Source organism: Equus caballus, chromosome 9 (assembly GCF_041296265.1).
Source record: "Equus caballus isolate H_3958 breed thoroughbred chromosome 9, TB-T2T, whole genome shotgun sequence".
Classification (NCBI taxonomy): domain Eukaryota; kingdom Metazoa; phylum Chordata; class Mammalia; order Perissodactyla; family Equidae; genus Equus; species Equus caballus.
The window spans coordinates 35893132-35920093 of record NC_091692.1 but is presented as its reverse complement, the minus strand read 5'-3'; the positions used below and the strand labels follow the sequence as shown (position 1 = coordinate 35920093).

General features: G+C 36.5%; 1 protein-coding gene across 6 annotated transcripts in view; it reads left to right on the top strand.

Annotated features, from left to right (window-relative positions):
• The window catches only part of UBE2V2 (ubiquitin conjugating enzyme E2 V2), a 50096-nt gene extending 23369 nt beyond the window's left edge, over positions 1–26727 (top strand). For 4 of the 6 annotated variants that reach the window (XM_070221210.1, XM_070221211.1, XM_070221212.1 and 1 more), the window contains exons 2-5: positions 2789–2891; positions 4923–5071; positions 9613–9738; positions 24302–26727. In XM_070221210.1, the coding sequence (XP_070077311.1) occupies positions 5027–5071; positions 9613–9738; positions 24302–24448 (318 nt within the window). In that variant the 5' untranslated portion in view covers positions 2789–2891; positions 4923–5026 and the 3' untranslated portion in view covers positions 24449–26727. 6 annotated transcript variants of the gene reach the window in all.
• Positions 26728–26962: the final 235 nt, after the last annotated feature.

Genomic DNA, 26962 nt, shown 5'->3' with positions numbered 1-26962 from the left:
AATTAGGAAGCGTTCTGTCTTTTATTTTTTGGAATAGTTAGAGGAGGGTAGGTGTTAAATCTTCTTTGAATGTTCGGTAGAAGTTAGCAAAGAAGCCATCTGGTCCTGGACTTGTTTTTTGATTACTGTTTCATTCTTGTTACTTGTGATTGGTCTATTCAGATTCTCTATTTCTTTTCTTTTTTTTTGAAGCTCAGCCCTGAGCTAACATCTGCCAATCCTCCTCTTTTTGCTGAAGAAGACTGGCCCTGAGCTAACATTCTTGCCCGTCTCCCTCTATTTTATATTTGGGATGCCTGCCACAGCATGGCTTGATGAGCGGTGCTGTGTCCACACCCGGGATCCGAACTGGCGAACCCTGGGCCGCCAAAGCAGAATGTGCACACTTAACTGCTGTGCCACTGGGCCGGCCCTTCTATTTCTTCTTGATTCAGTTTTGGGAGGTTGTATGAGTCGAATTTATCCATTTCTTCTATGTTATTCAATTTGTGGGTGTATAGGTTTTTCTTGTATTCTCTTGCAATGCTTTCTATTTTTGCAGTTATCTGTTGTAATTTTTCCTCCTTTATTTCTAATTTTGTTTGAGCCTTCTTTCTTTTTTTCTTGGTATGTCTGGCTAAGGGTTTGTCAATTTTGTTTATCTTCTCAAAGAACCAGCTCTCTTAGTTTCGTTAATCCTTTCTATTGTTGTTTTTGTCTCTGTTTCTCCTCTGATTTGTATTTTTTCTCTCCTGCTGACTTTGGGCTTTGTTTGTTCTTCTTTTTCTAGTTCTTTAGGTACAGTTTAAGATTACTTATTTGAGATTTTTCTTGTTTGTTGAGGTGTGCCTGTATTGCTGTGAATTTCTTTCTTATGACTGCTTTTCCTGCATCCCATAGGAGTTGGTATGTTGTATTTTCAATTTTGTTTGTCTCCTGGTATTTTTTAAATTTCTTCTTTGATTTCTTCATTGAATCAGTGGTTGGTCAGTAGCATGTTGTTTAGTCTCCACATATTTCTCACTTACCCAGTTTTTTCTTGTAGTTGATTTCTGCTTTTATAGCATTGTGGTCAGGAAAGATGCTTGAGATGATTTCAGTCTTTTTAAATTTATTGAGGCTTGCCTTTTTCCCATCATTTGGTGTGTCTTTGAGAATGATCCATGTGCACTTGAGAAGAATTTGTATTTTGCTGTTTTTGGACGGAATGCTCTCTCTATATGTATTAAGTCCATCTGGTCATATATTTCGTTTAAATCTACTATTTCCTTGTTGCCATTTTGTCTGGATGATCTGTCCATTGATGTAAGTGGAGTGTTGAAGTCCCCTACTATTATCGTGTTGCTGTTAATTTCTCCCTTTAGGTCTTTTAATATTTGCTTTATGTACCTTGATCTCCCTGTGTTAGGTGCATAATTAATGTGTTATGTCCTCTTGGTGGAATGTCTCTTTTATCATTGTATACTGCACCTCCTCTCTCATTATCTTGTTAAATTTGAAGTCTGCTTTGTCTGATATAAGTATGGCAACATGTGCCTTCTTTTGTTTGCCGTTGATTTGGAGTATCGTCTTCCATCCCTTTACTCTGAGCCTGTATTTCTCTTTAGAGCTGAGATGGGTTTTCTGGAGGCTGCATATTGTTGGGTGTTTTTTTTTTAGTGAGGAAGGTTGCCCTGAGCTAACCTCTATTGCCAATCTTCCCCTTTTTGCTGAGGAAGACTAGCCTGGTGCTAACATCGGTGCTCATCTTCCTCTGTTTTGTATGTGGGATGATGAGCAGTGCGTAGGTCTGTGCCTGGGATCTGAACCTGCGAACCCTGGGCCACTGAAGCGGACTGTGCAAACTTATGTTGGGTTTTGTTTTTTAATCCATCCGGCTACTCTCTGTCTTTTGATTGGAGAATTCAGTCCATTTACATTTAGAGTGATTATTGATGTATGAGGGTTAGTACTGCCATTTTTATCTCGTTTTCTCGTTGTTCCTTGACAGCATTTTAAAACAGTTACAGAGTCAGCCCTGATGGCCTAGTGGTTAAGGTTTGGTGTGCTCTGCTTTGGCAGCCTGGGTTCACTGCCCGGCTGTGGAACCAGACCGCTTATCTCTCAGTAGCCATGCTGTGGCGGCAGCTTGCATAGAACAACTACAAGGACCTGGACTAGAATATGCACCTGTGTACTGGGGCTTTGGAGAGGAGGAAAAATAAAGGGAAGATTGGCCACTGATGTTAGCTCAGGGCCAATCCTTCCCTGAAAAAAAGGAAATGAAGGACTTTCAGCTGGAAAGTTTTGGATATATGGACTTTTTTTTTCTTTTAGTGAAGACCTCAGACTAAGGGGATTAAAATATTTAAAACTATTTAATAAAACCACATGCACTTGCACACACACACAAACAGGAAAAAGACAAACAGAACTATAGAAAAAGGCTCATAGGTGGCAAGAGATCCAGAGGGCAGCTTATGTGCACACTGCAACTTTCTTGGAGCAACACTCCCATCTTGTGGCTGTTTTCTCTTCACAGACATTTGTGGTTGGGTGAAATAAAAGCAGAGTGCTCTAGCCCTGAATTTGAAAATTGGAGCTCACGGGGGTCTTTTTGTTTTTGAATCATACTTTAAAAACAAAATAGCCTTAGCTGCTATAAGCTTTTAAATGTTCGCATTGCCAGTAATTGGTCTAATAATCTTAGAACCATTTTCCCAGTATACTATATAAGAGTAATGGTGAAAAGTTTAGCAATAACTAGGTTTATCACTTTTATGGCACTTATGTAAAAAGAAACATTAATTTTACGTTGTTTACTTTGTAGTTTTGGATGCTCATAAAGGTCACCTGACTGAATTGTTTATAAAAAGGAGGCAACGAAATTCAACACAAATTTAGAATTATTCTTGGGGAATGACTTCATAATGGTAAGGGTAATCAAGCTCATCTAAGACTACTTTTAAAGCAATTCAAGAGCACTGTATTCTGTGGATCATGGCTGTATATCTACAGGAAAATAGCAGTTGTTCCAATATTACGTGAATAGAAACTTACAGTTTAGGATAAAATTTCTGGGGGCCACCCTATAGGGATTGTACAAAGAACTTTTATTCTCACACAACTTAGATGGAAGTGAATAGAAGTTTTATGTAATTCTCCTTAACATGGACACTAAATGATCAAAGACAACATTTATTGTATTTTAAGGTGGATTACCTTGTTTAATTTTTACAATGATTCTGTGAGGTAGAAACTATTGTTATCTCACTTTTATAGGTGAGAAAACTGTGCTGGGGTCACATGTCAAGTGGGCTGCAGAACTGGGATCTGGACTTGGGTAGTCTGATTCCTAGATTTGTCTCAGGGTGTGCTGCCTGTGTAGTTTGGAGTGCTGTGTAAATTAATGGTTAAAAGAATGACTTTGGTCTAGAAACTGGATTTTAACACTGGATCCGCCACTTACAATGTGACCTTGAGTAGGTCACATAACTTCTTCAAACTTCAGTTTCCGCAACTGTAAAATGGGTGGTTTTAGGATTAATTGGGGTAATTTATTTAAAGTAGCACACAATGTGTGCTAAAGAAATGGTTATTAATAATCATAGTAGTTGTAATAATAGCTATTCTTATTTTTGTGGTTTATAACAGCTCCATATTTCTGTGGCCCAAGATTTTCAAGTGTTTTGTGTTTTGCACAGTACATAAAGTGGCTAATGTTTTTGTTTTAAGCTACAGTATTTACTGGCTTTTCATTTTATATCTTGGATTACTATGAATTAGTAAGTGAAAGAGGTTTTGGTTTCAGCAAGAGAGAGAAGTTATACAAAATGACAATCGCGTTAAAAGAGATGCCACTTCTTTCTTTCTGTCTCATAATTGTGTGTGTATCTGTGCATTTGAGAGAAAGCGAGAAAGGGAGAGAGTGTGCCAAAGCCAGAGAAAGAGGATTCTGAGGGCGTTTACCTAAATTTTTCAAGACTTGTGCAGTGGGGCTGGAAGATATTTCATGCTAGATGATGTTGAGAACATGGAAGACCATGTTCGTTGGATAGGCCAGGCCAGTAATCCTAGGAAAGGTTGTGATAAATTGGAAGAATCATGGTTGGATTCCAGGAATCGGAAGTCAAAATGATGGCAAAGAGCAGGTTCAGTGAGAATGAGAGAATGGGAACTGTGAAAGTCTAGGAGATTAGAGGCAGTGAGGAAGATAATCTGTGTTAAGATTTAGAAATAAAGTAAGGAGTGATGAGGTCTAAAGGGTAGAGAGGTGGAGGTGTAAGAAGGGCTAATGAATTGTGAAAAATTTGCTAGGTTGGGCCAGGAGGTGAAGGGCATGTCCTAGGAAACTGCTATATCCATAAAGGAAATTTGTTCTCAAATCAAATAACTCCTCTAGTGATGATTAAGTGCCTGTGCCAACATGGGAGAGGTCGGACTCCACTGGAGAACGGGAAGGAGAGTGACTGGGGGCTATGGGTGAGGCTGCTTCAACGTTTTAGAAAACAGTACTTTTCAGTGCATTTTTAAAGATGGAACATAGTTTTGTTGTTTAAAAATCATTAGAGAGTATATGTTAATGAAATTGAGCATTTATGAACTTTCTAGTCATGTCCATTTATTTGATGGAGTCCTTGGCAAGGAACAGAAATCTCAATTATGGAAAATATTCACTTTATAATGATTTACTTATGATTGATTTATGTCAGTATAAAATTGGTTAACTAGGAATTTATATACATGTTCTATACTGCTGTTAATATTTGGTACAGTGCTTTACCATTCTCATTTTGAGGGGTTTTTAGATTCAGCATTTTCTGGTGCAGAATGCTGTATAAAGGGAATTTTGTTGTTTTGGGGAAACAATTTGTATAGGTTAATTTGGAAAAAGCTGAGTTTGAATATGTTTAGCTCTTACAATTATGAGCTTTTTACATTTACATTGACATTCTTTTGTATAGGAGTTAAAGTTCCTCGTAATTTTCGCTTGTTGGAAGAACTTGAAGAAGGACAAAAAGGAGTAGGCGATGGTACGGTTAGCTGGGGCCTTGAAGATGATGAAGATATGACACTTACAAGGTGGACAGGCATGATTATTGGGCCACCAAGGGTCAGTGCTATAAATTATATATTTTTTATTAATATTTATTGTCACTTTAGAGTAAGCATTTTGTAATTTTGATATTAAATAATTGATAACTTCTCACTGAAACAATTCCTCTCTTTTTATTTATTTTGTATACATTTATTGATGGTTCTTGTGTGCAGGGAATTAGTGCTTGATTTTCTGGAGGATTTGGGGGGAAAGATTGATATGGTCATTACCGTCAAAGTGTTTGCAGATTAGTAAAGGAGGAAAAATAAATACAAATGACAGGTTCTAAATATGGCAGAGAAAGTTCACTACGGGACTTTAGAATATGTTTCTTCTAGCTGGAATAATTGAGGAAGGCTGAACAGTGGAGGAAGTTGCCTTTGGAATGAGCCTTAAAGGACTGACTGGTAGGATTTCAGAAGGTGGTGATGGGGATGGAGAACATTCCAGATAGAGAGGAGAAAAGGTGAGGAAATGGAGGGGATATTTGGGAAGAGCAAACAGCATATTTTGATGTAACATATTACTAACCCACTCTGTGTGTAACCAAGGGTTTCTAAATTGGTTTGTATTTGAGTGCACGTTGCTATTTGTCCTCTGACATTTGACTTGCCATGTAAATGTGATAGGCCTCAATTTCTTCATGTTTAGAATATATTGAAAAGTCTGTGATTCTTTCATATTTTTTAGCACTGTTGGCAACATGCCCATTGTGTTTAATTCTTAGGTCTTTCTCAAGTTTATGAAGTTTGATTTTTACTCAAAGTCTTTTTCAGATGGTGAATTTTTTTTCTACATTCCATTCCTGTCTGAAAGATCCCATTTACTGCACTCTCTGCAGTGAGTCTGTGAAATATGTATTGTATAGTCTTTTTGACTTGCTGGAAAGAACACAAATTTGAAGGATTCTTTTTTTTAGTCTTTGGTTTTGTATACTGTTTGATAGCTTGTGATGAGAGCATTTCAACTGTTTTGCTGTTGGGTAGATTTTAGATTTTCTCTTGATTATTACATAAGAAAAATGGATCAGGTAATTAGCAATGTTAACTTTAGAGAATGAATGAATTAATGATGTTTTATATTTTCTGGTACTCCTTTGCAAAATTTGTGCATGCTTCTAAACTAACAAACTCCCTCTTCCCTCTGCTCTGATTTTTCCATAAGACATTTGAAGAAGGAAATATAATATTGATGGTTAGAATTCTTGATGTGTTTTATAACTTGATATTTCTAGTGAAAACCTTGATTTTCACTACCTGTGAACACTATTATCATGGTCTGTTTGGTAAAAAAAGTGCTTATAAAACTTGTGAACATTCTTATTTAATGAATAGTTTGAAGATTTGACAGTCTGAACTTGATGAAGTATAAATTTGAAATTATTTAGATTTGGTTTTTCTCCAGCCACTACCTCCAGTGGACTTTAAACTTTAAGAATGTTTTGAAGCTTATGTATGAGTTCCTTAGTGATTTTGTGGGTTGTTGCATAGCACAGTTTCCAAACGTGGAACAGCAGCTCTGCCTTGATCTCTTACCTAGTTGAAGTCACCAGTGGGGCTTCCTAAGCTGGCTGCCTTTCCTGGTATCACTGAACTGCAGGAAGCTCCTAAGTCCAGGCTGTGCCCAGTGTGGGGCAGAGGCTATTCTAACTTGGGGGGAGGGTAGGGCCTGCTCGCAGGGGCACATGGACAAGATGCTGCTGACTGCCATGCTGGCAGTCTCTTCCAGTGACTTCTCTTCCACTGGGCCCTCTGTTTTCTCTGGGTGGTCATCTTGGAGCCTCTTCTCCCTTCCTTTAGGTGCCAAGAAGAGGCAGGAGGGGAGTACCTTTGCAAAGGCACAGCATTCTTCCCAACCAGACTGTGTTCACCACCTGATAATTTTCTGCTTTGCATCACCCACTTTCCAGTTTTCTCCCTCACTGAGGTGTGTGGGACAAGTCACAGCACTCATTCACTTGCTTCTAATAAAACCTGCAGGGATTGGCATCTTGTCTTAGCTTTTTCTCTTTGGAAGTTGCCATATTTAGAGCAATTTTGTCTCCAGCTTTAGGTATCTACATCCAGCCAGGATAATAGGAAAATTGTTATGTTAACATACTATTACTGGCTAACTGTTTTTTATACATTATTGATTAAGATCCCTGGTATTTATGTTATTTATTTGGATTTATATGATTAGCAATTTGGTTTTTCTCTGTATGTTTGTGTGTTAAATTTTTTGAAGCAATATTTTTTAGCATTAGAGGTTCAGTAAGTTGTCTGTTTCCTTATATATAAGTCGAAGTACTATATACATCTTTAGAAGTTTTGAGAATTAAATGAATCAGTAATTAGACAATAGGAGAGTACCTGACTATATAGTACATATTTAGTAAATATTAGTTCCTTTTACTACTTTCTTTTCTATTTTATTTTACTTTTTGGTTAGATAACAGAAAGACTTGGCTATTAATTTAAATTTCAGAGGTGATGAAATTAATCCAAAGTGTCAAAAGATAAAGTTAGGGTGATGTTTACTCTAAGCATTGAATTAGATCAATAGGCTAGCTTAAAATTTTTTTAACAAAAAAAAATTGAGGTATAATTTACATACAGTGAAATGCATAGATCTTCCCATGTGTTTCAACAAATGGACCTTGTTACCTACACCCGTATGGAGATACAGAATATTTCCATCATCCCAGAAAGTTCCCCGTGCCCCTTACCATCCTCATCCCCACCCCAATCACTACCACTTCCTGTGCCCTAGAGGAGTTTTGCCTGTTGTAGAACTTTGTGTAAGTGGAATCGTGTACTGTGGGTGCTTACTGGTCTGCTTCTTTTGATGCAGCATAATGTCTCAGAGATTCAGCTGTGTTGTTTAATGTTCCATGTAATAATGTGTTTCTTTTTATTACTGAGTAATAGTTTACTGTATGGATATACCATCATGTGTTTATCACTTCTGTTGTTTATGGTATTTGTGTTTTATCTGCTTTCTGGCTATTTGACATAAAGCTGCTATGAGCATTCTTTTACAAGTCGTCTTATGAACATATGTTCCTTTCCATTTCTCTTGGGTAAAATGCCTAGGAATGGAATCGCTACATCATAGGGTAGATGTATGCTTACTTATCTTTATAAGAAAATGCCAAATTGTTTCCAAAATGGTTATACCATTCTGTACACCCAGGAAAGTATGAAAGTTCTGGTTGTTTCCACATACTTTGAGTATTTTTAACTTGTGGAATTTTTCAGGGGCTATTATTATTTTTAGGTTTTTTTTTAGTGCAAGTTTTCTAGAGAGGCTAATGTGCATCCAGATTGGAGAACCAAAGACTTGATGATTTCCTTGAGATATGTCTGATTTTAGTCCTTTTTATAAATATCCAAAGTGCTGGGCATGTTATTAATATATGTTTGCCATTAAACTTGGTTGTGTTTTATACAGCTGTTTCTTTTTTAAAATATTGAAATATTTAATAATATATGTTCAAGATTGTTGCATACATTTTAAATTACAGTAGTTTAATATCCCAGATCTGACCTCCACTTGGGAGTAGTTCTTACTTAAGGGAAAGGAAGCTGTGGATCAGTTTGGGTAAGTGAAATCTGTAGACAGTTAGCATCTTTTTTCCCCCAGGTTTTATAGGAACCAACAGGTATTAAATGTGTCACTTTCATTTATTTTTTACTGTCCTGTTTTAATTTTGCACTAAGAAGTTAACCAAGTGAACAAAAACCATAAGGATAAAGAAGAGTTCATTATAGGCATGAAAATAAACCCTGAATAATCTAGAAGTATTCTAGTGATCTAGTAGCTTTAAAATGGCTGTTTGGTGGTAATGTTAAACTTTTTGATTAAGAAACCCTATTTTAATATGATGTGGTAACATAAAGTTTGCTGTTTTATCTCTGAATTCAGATAATGGAATTTAATGAACCACAAAGTTAATGAAGTAATGTAATATAATAAGAGGCATGAAATAATTATGTTGTATTGCTGTAAGATGGTATAATATGGTGTTTTCCCTTTTGCTGGAAGTTGTTGATTGTCGTATAAGTGGAGTAACCATATAGTTTATTCAACCAGATCCTTTTGAGAATGAAATGAAGCATTATTAATAATTAATACTGGGACATAGGAGTAAACAGAATTGTCTGGGACAAATGGAAACTTTTATATATGTGTGACACAAGTCCAGTAGTCCCTCCCCCCACAATGTAAACTTTTTAGTAAAATCTGAATTTAAATGCTTTATTTTTTCCTTTTAATTTGTGATAGACGTTATTTGTACCACAAAAAGCAAATTCTGATCATTTTGTTATTGCTTTGTATAATTATTTTAATTTTATAAAATCTCTACTTTTATGATGCTTGCCGCATTTTTTTTTTACCGTATACGTCAATTAAATTTGAATGTAGAAAAGTAAATTCTTGATCACACACACAGTAATATCAAGTTCAAATTCATATTGTTCTTTTCCTCTTTATTAGCACTCGAATACTATTATTGAATTGAATTGAATAATATTGAATTGAATAATATTATTGAATATTATTTTGCCTTCCAGACAAATTATGAAAACAGAATATATAGCCTGAAAGTAGAATGTGGACCTAAATACCCAGAAGCTCCTCCATCAGTTAGATTTGTAACCAAAATTAATATGAATGGAATAAATAATTCCAGTGGAATGGTAAGTTAAAGTAGTCATTTCATTCTTATAATAACTATCATATATAGTCAGGAGGAAGTTAAAAACACAGGACCTTTGTTTAGCTGAAAGTCTAAATAAGTTTATCTTTTGTTGTTTTTCCCTTAAAAATCAACCTATCCTTTAAAAGATTTATGTACCAGCCTAGATAAATGTGATGGTAACACTTCTCTTAGGGTTTTAATCAGTTGCTTCAGTAATCACATTTCAGTTGAATATTTGGTGAAAAGATCATCGTTATTTCTCTTTGAATGCTGTTTTTCTTTAGGATTAAGGTACATTTGGTGAGATTAAAAGATGAATATTCATGAAGAGGGCGGTTTTCTTTGAGGAACAAGTATGTCTGTATTGGAATGAACAGTCATGGTTGAACATTGTTGTCTGTTTAAAGCAAATAAAGTGACATGTTCTTTCTGACTCACACAAGGAAGTTAGTGAAAACAGCTCAGTTTCTAATGTGAGTAGATTATTAGGTTCACATTAAGACTTTGAAGTCCAGGCTCTTGAAGTGCCATGTTGAGAGCACACTCACCTGCAGAATACATGTTAGGAAGCATAATGACATAATAATAATAAAGTGAACATCATCCATCTTAGGAAATAGAATGTTATGAATATCCTTACCTTCTTGTGTGTTCTTCCTCATCCCATCCCTGTGCTCCCTTTCCCCCGCAATGGTAATTGCATCTTGAAAATTTTCTTTTATATTCTCTTATTTTTCTTTATAGTTTTATCCAGTGTATCACATATGTATACCTATCCTTCCTGCCTTCCTCTTTCCTTCCTATCTATGTATCTATCTTACCATCTATTAAAAACCGTGAGTTTATACCAATACTTCCAATTCTATTCCAGTACCACAGAGTTTATTCCAAATTTCATCTTTTTCATGTTTGTAATTCCCTCCTCCACCTGTGAGAACCTGGCTCCCATCATCCCCAGTGTATTTACTTAAAGTTGCTCAATTTCCTCTGTATGTAACCATACTTCCGGCCACAAGTTGAGCCCTGGACACACAGCTAGCCCCTCACAAGCCTAGTACGCAGGCCCAAAGCAGGGCTCCAGATGGACTGGCGCCTACGTGCTCAATACACTGGATGAAAGCACAACCCTGACAGGAGGAGGGTGGAAAGATCATTAGAAATCTCAGCTCTGGACCTTCTGGGTCACTCCAAAACTTCCCTACTTGGTGTGTGCAAACTCAAAGCTGGGCCCTGGGAGTCTTCTCTGTCAGTCTGTCAATCTTTGTAATTTACCAGGAACATTTAGTGTATTTACATTTAATGTGCAGTATATTGCTATGTCCAGGTTTAAATAAATCATCTTGTTTTGTGGTTTCTGTTTTCCCACGTGATTCTTATTTCTTGCCTACTTTTGAAATGGTTGTCCTCAACTTTTAAAATTCTGTTTCTATTCTTTCATTGGTTATTCTAGAAATTGCAATGTGCATACTTAACTATTTCTGTGTTAAGTAACATTAAGAGTTGTGATGGAAGCAGAATAATGAAACATTTTGAATTTACAGAAGGAATATTGTTTAGGGAATTCTTTTATGACAGGCAGCATTGCATTTATGAGGAAGACGTTCTTGTAAAATTTGTTGATCAGGAGTAGCTGTTCTCAACTGCTGATTTGATTTCATATTCTAGACTCTGGAAATTAAGTAATTAATGCTGGGTTCTGAGTTGCTGAGGGAGCTAGGAAATTAAGGATTAAATTTCAAAGCCACCTCTAACAAAAGTTTATCTCATCTCATGGACTTCTTGCCAATTTTTTGACATTTTGACTCCCTCTCTACCTCTTTTCCCTCAACCCATCTATCATCAAGTCATGTCAGTCTGTTGAAAATATAACCTGAGTCAGGTCTTATTTTTCTATTTACATTGCCACCAAATGAATGTTGGCTATCATCTTTTCTCTGGACCCTTGCAAAACCTCTCTAATTCTACTTATTTACCCCCTCCAATTTTTACAAAACAACTAGCCAGAAGGATCTTTCTAAAACACAAATTGTGTCATGTTACTTCTGTGCTTTAAAATCCTTTAGTGGCCTCAGCCACAATGTATGTGCTTTTTGCCATGGCTCATTGGGAGCCCACAGTGTGCACACTACCCTGAAAACCTTTCATTTGGCCTCAGGACTTTTGTACTTTCTGTTATCCCTGTCTGGATGTCTCCCCTACTTTGGCTAATCCTTACAGATCCTTCACTTCTGAGTGTAAATGTCACTTGCTCAGAGAAGTCTTTCCTGATGCCTGCATCTGAATTATGTTTCTCTTTGTTACTCTGTTACCTTCATTCTGTTCTGTTCTTTTGCAGCAATTACTATAAATTTATTATCATTTTTCTCTTTCTTTTTATTTTTGGTGTTTTTAAAAGCAATGTTTCTAACATGCAGGCACGTTTTAGAGAATGATGTAACCAACATTCTCCACCTAGTCTTGTCAAATCTTAACACTTTTTTCCTATTTGTAACAGATCTTTTTTTCTTTTAAAGAAAGACTACATTATAAATAGTTAACTTTGTGTGTATCTTTCCCAAGTTTCCCATTCCTCTTTCCTCAGCAATAATACCATCTTGAATTTGGTGTTTATCATTTCCGTGTGTGAGGTGTTTGTTTTGTTTGTTTTTGTTTTTGAGGAAGATTAGCCCTGAGCTAATATCCACTCCCAATCCTCCTCTTTTTCCTGAGGAAGATTGGCCCTGAGAGCATATCCATGCCCGTCTTCTTCTACTTTATATGTGGCACGCCTGCCACAACATGGCTTGATAAGTGGTGGGGTAGGTCTGTGCCTGGGATTGGAACCAGCGAATCCTGGGCCGCCAAAGCGGAGTGCACAAACTTAACCACTGCACCACTGGGCCGGCCCCTCTGTGTGTGAGTTTTGTGCTTTTACTGTGCACATGTGTATATATCTCTATATTGTATCACCTTTGTATGGAATCATATGTCAGTGATTTTTGAGCTTCATTCATGTTGAGTCGTGTGAATTAGATTGTTCCTTTTTATTGTTTAATATTCTATTGTTCACTTGGTGGGCATTTAGATTGTTTTCAGTTTTCACTGAAAAGATTGCTACAGTGAACATTCTTATACAACTATTCTTGTACGCTAGGGTAGTGCTTCTCAGGACTGGGTATTTGCTGGTTTGTTGGTTGGTTCCAATATGTTGTGGATCAGTAGTTTTGTAAAATACAATAAAAATGAGTTACTAGAAAAATGAAATAAAGAAGACAAAATATAAGCCCAGATTTTTTTTTAAATAGAAAATTCTTTGTCAAATTGCTAGAACTCTCTAAATGCTTGCTTTTATTTACTAGGTTTGTCTTGTAATGGACCAGTAAAAATCAATTCAAGGCCTAGCATTGTTCCATGGAGCATGCTTTGAGTAGCACTGTTCTTAGGGCATACAGCCAGAAGTGGCATGTCTCCTGAGGTGTGGGGCTTGTCTTCAGCTTGATTGAATATTGTCAAGTTGCTCCCCATAGGGCTATGTCCATGTCTGTCCCGCTAGCTGTGTGTAAGAGTACCCCTTGAATATATCCCACCAACACTTCATATTGTCAAGCTGGAATGGGGATTTGAAAACAGAAAAATAAATACTAATTTTAATTATTAGAGAGTGGAGGTATGTGTATAAAGGATTAGAAGTAGGGTGTATATATTGGACTTCAGTTTTTCTCTTGATTATTTTCTAAGAATTTAAGTTATTTTATAACTAGTAAATAAATAGCATGGAATTTCTCATTGACCATTGCTGATTATGCTGGGATGCTTTTATATATTTTGAGGTTATTTAAGTACCAGATGAATTATGAGTGTTGCTTTAGTAATTTTAGTTTATATTTGTTTAATACAACTAAGCAAAATTATTCCTTGTGGGTGGTTAGCACTGTAAAGCATGAATTACAGTGCTTTATGCTATGAGGTCTCAAATTTTGGAGGTTATTCTATATTATGAACTGATAAGGTGCAGATTTGTTCTGAAATGATATTTATTTTCCCATGCTCTTTTCTCCCTCCTCCCTCTTCTTCATCTTTTTTTCTCCCAATTTTTTGTGCACTCTTCATATTTCACAGGATTTGCAGTCACTTTTGTTTATTTAACTATCATTTAACATTACACGTGGAAGTGTTTGTTTCTGCTTTGGAAATAGTTTGGTATTCTCTCCATTTATAATCTGTTGTTGACTTAGGGAATTTATTTAAAAAGCCTAAGGGGGTTACTACTCCTTAAATTAAAGCATTAGAGGAAGCATTTTAAATACATCTTAACATTATAACATTCTTTTTATTGTTTCAGTTACTTGTAAGAGAAATATTTAAAAATTATTTTTCTTTTCTATTTTTAAACTGTTTTATTGTGGTATAATTCACATATCATACAATTCACTCAAAGTGTATAATTCACTGTTTTTATTATTAACAGATTTGTGGACTCATTACCACAATCTAATTTTAGAACATTTTGTCTCTTTCAAAGGAAACCCTGTACCCATTAGTTGTTACTTTCCATCCTACCTTCTCTACCCTAAACAGCCACTCGTAATCTACTTTGTCTTTATAGATTTGTCTGTTCTGAACTTTGCATATAAATGGAATCGTACAATATATGTTTTTTTGTGACTAGCTTCTTTCACGTAACATAATATTTTCAAGGTTCATCCATGTTGTAGTGTATATCAGTACTTTATTCCTTTTTATTGCTGAATAATAATTCCATTATATGATACCACATTTTGTTTTTCCATTCATCACCTGATGGATATTTGTTTTTTTCCAGTTTTGGCTATCATGAGTAATGTTGCTGTGAACATTTGTGTACAAGGTTTTAGTGGGCAAATGTTTCATTTCTCTTGGGTTTATACCTAGGAATGGAATTGCTGGTCATATGGTAACTCTGTTTAACCTTTTGAGGAACTGCCAGACTTTTTCAAAGGGGGCATACCATTTTACGTTCCTTCTGGTAGTGTATAAGAATTCGAACTTTTCCAGATTCTTTCCAACGCTTGTTACTGTCTTTTCATTATAGCCACCCTACTGGGTGTGAAGTGGTATTTCATTGTGGTTTTGATTTGCAATTCCCTGATTAGGCTAATGACGTTGAGTACCTTTTCACATGCTTATTGGCCATTTGTATATCTTCTTGGGAGAAATGTATATTCAGATCCTTTGTCTATTTTCTTAAAGCAGTTTAAAACAAAATTTTATCATCTCACAGTTTCTGTGGGCCAGGAATGTAGGTGCAGCTTTACTGAGTCCTGTGGCTCAGAGTCTCTCACAAGGTTCCAATCAAGATGTTACCCTGTGCTGTGGTCTCATCTGAATGCTTGACTAAGTAAGGATCCAATTCCAACCTCACTCATGTAGTTGTTGGCCAGATTTCTTTCTTTTTCTTTTTTTTTTCTGCTTTACCTTCCCAAACCGCCCCCCCACCCTGTACATAGTTGTATATCTTAGTTGCAGGTCATTCTAGTTGTGGGATGTGGGACGCCGCCTCAATGTGGCCTGACAAGCAGTGCCATGTTCGCGCCCAGGATCCGAACCCTGGGCCTCGTAAGCAGAGCGCGCAAACTTAACCACTCGGCCACGGAGCCAGCCCCCAGATTTATTTCTTTGTGAGTTTTTGGACTGAGGGCCTCATTTCCTTGCACACTGTTGTTGCCTGGAGACCACCCTTGGTTCACAAAAATACCATAGACTGGATAATTTACACAACAGAATTTTATTTCTTACAGTTTTGGAGGCTAGTAAGTCCGAGATCAGGGTGCAAGCATAGTTGGGTTTTGGTGAGGACCCCCATCCTGGATTGTGGATGACTGACGTCTTGCTCTGTTCTCACATCGAGGAGAGAGCAAGCTCTAGTCTCTTTCTCTTGTTAAAAGGACACAATCCCATCATGAGGGCTCCACCTTTATGACCTTATCTAAACCTAATTACTTCCCAAAGACCTTAGCTCCTAATACTGTTCCTGTGATGGTTAGGGTTTCAACACAGAATTTTGAGGGGAACACAAACATACAGTCCATGAGAGCTGTCTGCTACAATCCGCTTTTGCCTATATTTTAATTGAGATATTTGGTCTTTTATTATTGAGTTGTAAGAGTTCTTTAAATACTGAACAAGAGCCCCCCATCAAATATATGATTTGCAAGTATTTTATGCCATTCTGTGAATTGTCTCGTGGCTTTTCTGTAGGTATGGTTTGCAATGCAAATATTTAAAATTTTGATGTAGCCAGTTTACCTATTTTTTCATTTGTTGAATGCACTTTAGGTGTTATATCTAAGAAACCTAATGTCATGAAGATTTACCTGCTTTCTTCCAAGTGTTTTATAGCTTAGCTCTTAATTTATGTCCGTGATCCATTTTGAGTTAACTTTTGTGTATGTTATGAGTTAAGGGTCCAACTTCATTCCTGTGCATGTAGGTATCCAGCTGTCCCAGTACCATTTATTGAAGACACTGTCCTTTCCCCATTGTGTATTCTTGGCACCCTTGTCAAACATCATTTGACCATATATGCATGGATTTATTTTTGGGCTCTCAATTGTATTCCATTGATCTATATGCCCATCTTTATGTAAGCACCACCATTTTCTGATTACTGTAGCTTTCTTTTTTTTAATTGAGTTAATGATAGGTTACAATCTTGTGAAATTTCAGTTGTCCATTATTGTCTGTCAGTCGTGTTGTAGGTGCACCCCTTCACCCTTTGTGCCCACCCCACACCCCACCTTTACCCTGGTAGCCACTAATCTGTTCTCTTTGTCTACATTTTTAAATTCCTCATATGAGTGGAGTCATACAGAGATTGTCCCTCTCTATCTGGCTTATTTCATTTAACATAATTCCCTCAAGGTCCATCCATGTAGTTGCAAATGGGACGATTTTGTTCTTTTTTAAGGCTGAGTAGTATTCCATTGTATATATATATACCACATCTTCTTTATCCAGTCATTAGTTAATGGGCACATAGGTTGCTTCCACATCTTGGCGATTGTAAATAATGCTGCAATGAACATTGGGGTGCATGGGACTTTTGGAATTGCTGATTTCAAGCTCTTTGGATAGATGCCCAGTAGGGGGATAGCTGGATTGTATGGTATTTCTATTTTTAATTTTTTGAGGAATCTCCATACTGTTTTCCATTGTGGCTGCACCAGTTTGCATTCCCACCAGCAGTGTATGAGGGTTCCTTTTTCTCCACAACCTCTCCAACATTTGTTACTTTTTGTTTTGGTTATTTTTGTCATTCTAATGGGTGTAAGGTGATATCTTAGTGTAGTTTTGATTTGCATTTCCCTGCTGATCAGCGATGATGAACATCTTTTCATGTGCCTATTGGCCATACGTGTATCTTCTTTAGAGAAATGTCTCTTCATGTCTCCTGCCCATTTTTTGATCGAGTTGTTTGATTTTTTTGTTGTTCAGTTATGTGAGTTCTTTATATATTATGGATATTAAGCCTTTGTCAGATGTATGACTTGCAAATATTTTTTCCCAATTAGTGGGTTGTTTTTTTGTTTCAATCCTGTTTTCCTTTGCCTTGAAGAAGCTCTTTAGTCTGATGAAGTCCCATTTGTTTACTCTTTCTATTGTTTCCCTTGTCTGAGAAGACATGGTGTCCGAAAAGATCCTTTTAATACTGATGTCAAAGAGTGTACTGCCTACCTTTTCTTCTAGAAGCCTTATAGTTTCAGGTCTCAGCTTTAGGTCTTTGATCCATTTTGAGTTTATTTTGGTGAATGGTGAAAAAGAATGGTCAATTTTCATTCTTTTACATGTGGCTTTCCAGTTTTCCCAGCACCGTTTGTTGAAAAGACTTTCTTTTCTCCATTGTAGGCCCTCATCTCCTTTGTCGAAGATTAGCTGTCCATAGATGTGTGATTTTATTTCTGGGCTTTCAAGTCTGTTCCATTGATGTGTGCAGCTGTTTTTGTACCAGTCCCATGCTGTTTTGATTACTGTAGCTTTGTAGTATGTTTTGAAGTCAGGGATTGTGATGCCTCCAGCTTTCTTCTTTTTTCTCAGGATTGCTTTAGCAATTCGGGGTCTTTTGTTGCCCCATATGAATTTTAGGATTCTTTGTTCTATTTCTGTAAAGAATGTCTTTGGGATTCTGATTGGGATGGCATTGAATCTGTAGATTGCTTTAGGTAGAATGGACGTTTTAATTAACTGTGTTTATTCTTCCAATCCATGTACATGGAATGTCTTTCCATCTCTTTATGTCGTCATCCATTTCTTTCAGGGAAGCCTTGTAATTTTCATTGTATAGGTCTTTCACTTCCTTAGTTAAATTCACAATGAGGTATTTTATTCTTTTTGTTGTAATTGTGAATGGTATTGTGTTCTTGAGTTCTTTTTCTGTTAGTTTGTTATTAGAGTATAGAATTGCGACTGATTTATGTAAATTGATTTTATACCCTGCAAACTTTGCTGTAGTTGTTGATTACTTCTTAAAGTTTTCCAATGGATTCTTTGGGGTTTTCTATATACAAGATCATGTCGTCTGCAAACAGCGAGTTTCACTTCTTCCCTCCCTATTTGGATTCCTTTTATTCCTTTTTCTTGCCTTATTGCTGTGGCCAAAACCTCCAGTAGTATATTAAATAAGAGTGGTGATAGAGGGCATCCTTGTCTCGTTCCTGTTTTCAGGGGGATGGTACTCAGTTTTTGCCCACTGAGTATGATGTTGACTCTGGGTTTGTCATACATGGCCTTTATTATGTTGAGGTAGTTCCCTTCTATCCCCATTTTGTTCAGAGTTTTTATCATAAATGGCTGTTGGATCTTGTCAAATGCTTTCTCTGCATCTATTGAGATGATCATGTGGTTTTTATTCCTCAGTTTGTTAATGTGGTGTATCACGTTGATTGATTTGCGGATGTTGAACCATCCCTGTGTCCCTGATATGAATCCCACTTGATCATGATGTATGATCCTTTTGATGAATTGCTGAATTCAAATTGCCAAAATTTTGTTGAGAATTTTTGCATCTATGTTCATCAGCGATACTGGCCTGTTGTTCTCCTTTTTCATGCTGTCCTTGTCAGGCTTTGGTATCAGCATGATGTTGGCCTCGTAGAATGTGTTAGAAAGTGTTCCATCCTCCCTAATTTTTGGAGTAGCTTGAGAAGGATAGGTTTTAAATCCTGTCTGAAAGTTTGGTAGAATTCCCCAGGAAAGCCGACTGGTCCTTGGGTTTTATTCTTTGGGATGCTTTTGATTGCTGTTTCAATCTCTTTCCTTGTGATTGGTCTGTTCAAATTGTCTGCTTCTTCCTGATTAAGCTTTGGGAGATTGTAGGAGTCCAAGAATTTATCTATTTCCTCTAGGTTATCCATTTTGCTAGCATATAGTTTTTCATAGTATTCTCTTATAATCTGTTGTATTTCTGCGGAGTCTGTTGTTATTTCTTCTCTTTCATTTCTGATTTTGTTTATTTGAGCTTTCTCTCTTTTTTTCTTTGTAAGTCTGACTAGGGGTTTGTCAATTTTATTTATCTTCTCAAAGAATCAGCTGTTTGTTTCATTGATCCTTTCTACTGCCTTTTTTGTTTCAGTAGCATTTATTTCTGCTCTGATTTTTATTATTTCTCTCCTTCTGTTGACTTTGGGATTTGTTTCTTCTTCTTTCTCTCATTCAGTTAGGTGTAGTTTAAGATTACTCATTTGAGATTTTTCTTGTTTGTTAAGATGTGCCTGTATTGCGATGAATTTCCCTCTTAATATAGCTTTTGCTGTATCTCATATGAGTTGGTATGGCATGTTATTGTTTTCATTTGCCTCCAGGTATCTTTTGATTTCTTCTTTAATTTCTTCAGTGATCTATTGCTTGTTCAATAGCATATTATTTAGTCTCCACATCCTTGTGCCTTTCTCAGCTTTTTTCTTGTAATTAATTTTTAGCTTTATAGCATTATGATCAGAGAAGATGCTTGTTATTATTTCAAGTTTTTTAAATTTGTAGAGGCTTGCCTTGTTTCCCAACATATAGTCTATCCTTGAGAATGTTCCATGCACAGTTGAGAAGAATGTGCATTCTGCTGTTTTTGGGTGAAGTGTTCTATATGTCTATTAAGTCCAACTGTTTTAGCTTTTCGTTTAGCTCCACTGTTTCTTTGTTGATTTTCTGTCTGGATGATCTGTCCATTGATGTCAGTGGAGTGTTGAGGTCCCCTGCTATTATTGTGTTATTTTTGATATCTTCTTTTAGGTTTGTTAATGGTGGCTTTATGAACTTTTGTGCTCGTGTGTTGGGTGCATAGATATTTATAAGCGTTATTTCTTCTTGAAGTGTCCCTTTGATCATTATGTTTTGGCTGTCTGTGTCTCTCTTTACCTGCCTTATCTTGAAGTCTGTTTTGTCTGATATAAGTATTGCGACACCTGCTTTCTTTTGTTTGCTATTAGCTTGGAGTATTGTCTTCCACCCCTTCACTCTGAACCTGCGTTTGTCCTTGGAGGTGAGGTGTGTTTCCTGGAGGCCACAAGTTGTTGGATCTTGTTCTTTAATCCATTTGCCACTGTATGTCTTTTTATTGGAGAGTTCAATCTGTTTACATTGAGGGTGAGTATTGATGCATGAGGGCTTAACGCTGTCATTCCGTTGCTCGTTTTCTGGTTTTCCTGTGTTTCGTTTCTCGTCCTGTGTGTTTTAGCCTACCCGTTGACTTCTGCAATTTCTTATGCTGGGTTTCTTAGATTTTTCCTTATTTATGTTTTGTGTGTCTGTTCTGTTTTTTAGTGTAGTGGCTACCCTGAAGTTTGTATTCAGAATCTCGTGTACAACATAGTCTATTTTCTGGTGGTCTCTTACTTCCTTAGCCAGACTGTTTCAGTCCCTTTCCTCCTCCCCTCCTAAGTTATTATTTTCATCTCTTATTCCAACTTGTCTTGTGAGTTTGTGGTTAGAGTGATAAGATTGTCTTTGCTTTGGTGATTTCTTTCCCTTTATCCTAATGCTATAGTTCAATATTTGCTATCCTATTCTGATTCTATTTGTCTCCCTACTCTGTGTTTTCTGAACCCTTTCTCCCTTTTTTTTGTTTTTTCAGGTATGAGGGTCTTTTTGAGGATTTCTTGGGGGGTGGTTCTTGTGGCTACGAAGTCCCTTAGCTTTTGTTTGTCTGGGAAAGATTTAATTTCTCCCTCATATCTGAAGGATATTTTTGCTGGATATAGTATTCTTGGCTGAAGATTTTATCCTTTAAAGTTTTGAATATATCATTCCAATCTCTCCCAGCTTCTAAGGTTTCTGTAGAGAAATCCACTGAAAGTCTGATAGCGGTTCCTTTGTAGGTTATTTTCTTCTGCCTTGCTGCCCTGAGTATTCTTCCTTTGTCATTCATTTTTGCCATTTTTACTATTATATGCCTTGCAGTAGGTCTTTTTACATTGACAAATCTAGGAGATCTGAAAGATTCCTCCGCACACGTTTCTCTCTCAATCCCTACATTTGGGACTTTCTCATCTTTTATTTCATTGAGCACACCTTCTGTTCCATTTTCCTTTGCCACACCCTCAGGAATTGCGATTATTCTTAAGTTGCATTTTCTCATTGAGTCATCTATTTCTCAGAGATTTTCTTCTGATTTTTTTAATTCTTAGTTCTCTTTCTTTCTCTGTCTGGAGCCATTCAGCCTATCTGTCTTCGATTATGCTAATTTGCTCCTCTATGGGGTCTACACAGGCATTCAGGAAATCCATATTCTGTTTTATCTGATCCATTGTATTTTTCGTCTCTAGTATATCTGATTGATTCTTCTGTATAGTTTCAATCTCTTTTGTGAAGTAACTCAGGAACTCGTTGACTTGTTTTTCTGTATTTCTATTTACCTCATTGAGTTTTTTGATGATAGCTATTTTGAACTCATCTTCACTTAGTTTACGTATTTCCAAGTCTTCAGGACATACTTTTGTGTTTTTATTGTTTTCCTTGTGGACTGGAGCTTTTATAAATTGCTGGATGGTAGAAGAGCGGTTTTTGTGCATTATGCTATTATTCGGTTGCAGTTACAGCCTGTTGCCACTAGATGGGGGTCAAGAGCTGTGCGTTCTGAGCCCTCTGCCTTCAGCCTGGATGGTTGTGCACAGCGTGGGTTGGGGGAGGAGGGGCACTTTCTCTTGCGCACAGACCTGGATTCTGATCAGCTCTTGCTCTCTGGTTTCCCGGGGCCCTGGCTTGATGGGGTCCCCCCACGCGAAAGCTTTCCCTGTTTGAGGGTTTCTCCTGCATGGGTCTGTGGGAGTTCTGGACGATCCTGCGGATGCGCAGCCCCTCACCTACTCCTTCCCTCACTGGTGGCAGTGATCCCCTTCTCTAGGGGAGGGAGCGAAGTTCTCTCTTACCCCATTCCAGCTCCTTCGAGGCGGCTCCAGTCTCTCCACCCTCCATCATTCGGCTGCTGTGGGTCTCTGATGATTTCTCTTATTAGGATTTTGTCTTTTGGCCGGAAAACAGTTGCTCTTTTTGGTTGTAATTCGGTGGGGAGAGAGTCCCGGGTGAGCTCATACCGCCATGTCGCTGTCATCACTCCTACTTCCATTGATTACTGTAGCTTTGTAAGTAAGTTTTGAAATTGGAAAAATTTTGTTGTTCTTTTTCATCTTGCTTTGGCTATTCTGGGTTCCTTGTAGTTTCATATGAATTTAGAGTCAGCTTGTGCATTTCTGCAAAAGAAAAAAGGGTAGTTGAAAGTTTGATAGAGATTGCATTATATCTGTAGATCATTTGAGTTGTATTGTTATCTGAATATTAAATCTTCTGATCCATGTCCATGGAATGTCTTTCCATTTATGTAGGTCTTTAATGTGTCAACAATATTTTATAGTTTTTAGTGTCCGAGTCCTGTAGTTGTTTTGTTAAATTTATACCTATCTATTTTATTCTTTCTTACCCTGTGGTAAATGGCATTTTTTTTGGTGAGGAAGATTGGCCCTGACCTAACATCTGTTGCATATCTTCCTCTTTGTGCTCAAGGAAGATTGTTCCTGAGCTAACATCTGTGCCAATCTTCCTCTATTTTCTGTGTGGGATGCCACCACAGCATGGCTTGATGAGTGTTGTGTAGCTGCGCACCTGGGATCCATACCTGCAAACCCCAGGCTCCTGAAGTGGAGCATCTGAACTTAACCACTGTGCCACCAGCCCAGCCCCTGTAGCATTGTTTTCTTAATTTTATTTTCAGATTATTCATTGCAAGGACACAGCCATAGTTTTTGTATATTTGTCCTGTATCCTGCAGCCTTGCTGTACTTGTTTATTAGCTCTAATAGTTTCTTTAATGGATACCTTAGGGTTTTCTGTATACAAGATCATGTCATCTGCAAACAGAAATAATTTTACTTCTTTTCTTTTCAATCTGGTTACCTTTTACTTCATTTTATTGCCTGATTGCCTGGCTACAACCTCCAGTATTGTGTTGAATAGTAGTGATGAGAGCAAACATCCTTCTCTTCTTCCTGATCTTAGAGGAAAACATTCAGTCTTTCATCATTAAGTATGATGTTAGCCAGATATTTTCTGTAGATGCCCTTTATTAGGTTGAGGTAGTTCTCCTCTATTCCTAGTTAGTTGAGTGTTTTTATTCTGAAAGGTTGTTGGGTTTTGTCAATGCTTTTTTGTGTCTATTGAGACAATCATGCTTTATTCTCTATTTTATTAATATGGTATATTACACTGACTGACTTTTAAAATATTGAACGAACCTTGCATTTCTGGGATAAATCCCACTTGGTTAAGATGCATGTGGACGTCTCATTTTCCAACTTTTCCTCTGAAGTATTTTGATCACCTTCCTGTTAGCCCTATTATTGCCTCCCCAGGATGCAGAGATGTTAAACAGTTGACACTGATTATTTTTGACAAATGCCTAGGGTGGACGTGGAGGCGGAGGTGGGTGGGTAGGTAATAGGCGATACTTAGTGGGTGAGTGCTAAGGTCAGATAAAGACAAACCCTGTTGGAGTTTTCCAGGAAACCACCAGACAGGTCAAGTGATGACAGTTGTCTGGGAATGAACCTTTGAAGGAGCTCCAACCCCATTATGTCAGTCTCCCACAGTGGAAGATTTATTTAGTATAATGCAGAGAATACATCGGAAAGAGAAATCTGAAAGCAGAGATCAGGTTCACAGCTCTTTTCTAAACCCCCTGAGAAAATTGCTCAGATTTTGGGTAGCGGCATTGGAAATGGAGAGCAACCTTCCAACCTTATCAAGAAGGCATTGTAAATACGTTTACAATGTAGTTATTTAATATAATGTTTATTTCTGATGACCAAAGTTCACGACGTGTTTATTGTAAAATACAGAAAAGTGCGTACACAAAAAAGACACACATTTTTAGGAAACACCTGTTAAAGAAGGAATATTTTCCATAAGTTTTATATGAACCTGTAGTTTTAAAATGTTCACTTTTGTGAAAATAGAGCCAGGCTATGAATTTTTAAAAGCGCTTCTTATTAAAGTATGTTTAATAAATTGGTGCCATAGTGCTTTAAACTTGGTAGTTAATTTTATTCTTTCGTCTCTTTCAGGTGGATGCACGGAGCATACCAGTGTTAGCAAAATGGCAAAATTCATATAGCATTAAAGTTGTACTTCAAGAGCTAAGACGTCTAATGATGTCCAAAGAAAATATGAAGCTTCCACAGCCACCAGAAGGACAAACATACAACAATTAATTTAGTGGATCTCAAACTTGTCTTAAATCAACAATCTTCTACTCATGTTAGTGTCTTGATTAAATATCACAATTCAGAATACCTACATATTAAGTAAAAGAATTCCAGCTGGTAAACGTGACCTGGACATTTGTAAGAATATATTTAATATATGTACACCCATTATGTTTTTAGGTAACAGGAGGAAAAATGCAGCACAAATTTTTTTTCTCTTGTTAAGGAACTGTCATTTAAGCATCAACCTGGAGTACTCACAATAGAATTCAGATTCACAAGATGGAAGCATGGCGAGAAGTGTCAGATGGCTGTGTAAGCATGTGTGTTTCTGAAAAGTAAAAATCTCAAGAAGGAAAAGCAGAAATGGCATGCTTTATCCATCTTGCTTAGTGAAAGAGCTTCAGTTGAAATTGTCTAAAGTAGCAGGTACAATGAATAGTGTCACAAATTGTGTTAATTTTTGAAGCGGTGTGGGTGCTGACTACTAGTAGTATCAAAAATATGTTCAGGATTGTTTTGATACCTGTATTTATAATTAAAAAAAATGTCATAGAGGAGGTCGATGAATTTCTGTTAAAAGCTGTTCCTGTGTGTTACATTTAACAGACATGGCAAACATTTGTTTACAGTCTTTGTTTGACAAACCATGCATTTAAGTTTAAGTGAAATCAACAAAAAGGAAATAAGTGTATGAATATGTGATTTTGAGATTAAAGATAGTCTTAAAATGTAAATAAAATGTGGAACATGTCCTCAGAAACCGTGCCATTTCTATTATATTGATGTGATATATGTACAGTACCTTGCTGAGGTAGCAAAAATTGGAATTATTGTAGCTTTTCATCTATACACACCTTTTATTATTTATCCTATTTTGTATACCTCTTGTGAATTGGAATTTGCAGAGTATTTCAGAGAACAGATTGCCTAATTAGTTTAATTTCTTCTTTGGAGAAGGAGGAATCCCAGGTATTATATTTTGAGTTTGATTTCACCAGAAATGTTATTAAAAACTTTGAATAATGCTAGTTTTCATAGAATTAATAGACTGCAAATTATCCAAATATACATTCTGTTTTTTCTTTGTAACATTATTTTTCTTTATTTTTTTGTGACATTTCTTCTCCCAATGCTTTTAATACTAACTGGGATTAATTTTATCCATTCCGCTTATCCTCTACTTTGGCAAATATGTAATTCTGAATTGAAAATTCATTTGTATTCTGCTTTTACCAAAGTGACTTGAGGCTTTAGGCCACTGTTTTTCATTTCAAAGCACTGGATATACTACTTTGTTGAAAATACTCTTTTCTCATGAATTCACTGAAGAAAATAGAAAGGTGGTCAGGTAACAAGGACAGATTTCTCAAATGTGCCCTGACGTATTTTTGTCAAGTTCACTCAAAGTTAAAGCTCTGAGCTACCTTTTCTTGGTCAATAATACATTAAAGTCAGTGACAGTTTGTCTAAACTTATTAATTTCAACATGGCTATTCTAATTATCAAAGATGTTTAAAATGCTTTAAAAGAACACATAGAGAATATATACAGACAACTTAATGCATGTGTAATTTATTAAAGTAGGTTTTAAATTAACTGTTACCTTGGAATACATTCTTAAAAATTTCACATGGTTGGAGATTAAGTTGAATTACACTGACATCATATGTTAAGAGTCTGATGGTTACTGATGGTCTAAATTAATATCTCTAATGACTTCTTTTCCACCTTGAAAATGTATCTTGTCGTACCTGGGAGCTAATAACCATTTGAACACTGTTAAATTATTTATATATTGATGGGCTGAGAATCTGGGTACCTTGATCTCTTGTTGTCTTTCCTTTCCCTGTATCTACTTTTGTGAAGGTTTATTTTTCCCAGGTTTATGTTGTCTGAGTCAGCCCTATAATGTTTATTTCTCCTCTTTTGTTTTTGCGACTATGTATCTCTGCAGAAATCTGCATCCCAGTTAGCCAATTTCCAAAGCAGAATCCATTTTGTATGTCACAATCAAGATGTACATGGCAATCTAAGATACACTGGTTGGTTACCGGAGGAGTTAATATAGAGCCGTTCTTTATTATGGTAACATTTCTAAGATGGCAGTTTTGAAGCAACTTTTCCTTTGTTTTGTAAAGTGGCTAAGGTTGTAGGAGTGTGTGGTATTAGTTTAAATGAACTGTAAAATTGCTTTTGAATTTGTTTAAAAGGCTATAAGGTGAGACCCTAGGGGATGATCATATATTAATAAAGATTACAAAAATAAAATTTTTGTCCTATTAGGTCAGCGTTATGCTTTAATGATTTCAATTACTTACTAATTTTCAGAATTGCTAATTTTAAAAAATATTTTTTCTAGTATTTAAAGTGATGGCATTTGTTACAGGTTTATGTGTGACTTTTCAGGACTTTGGAACAAACATTTATAGGGATAGTCAATGGTATTTGAGTCTTTTGGGTGTAAAATAGAAATAAATTAGTTTTAAATTATCCTTTCAGAAGAATTTATCACACTTC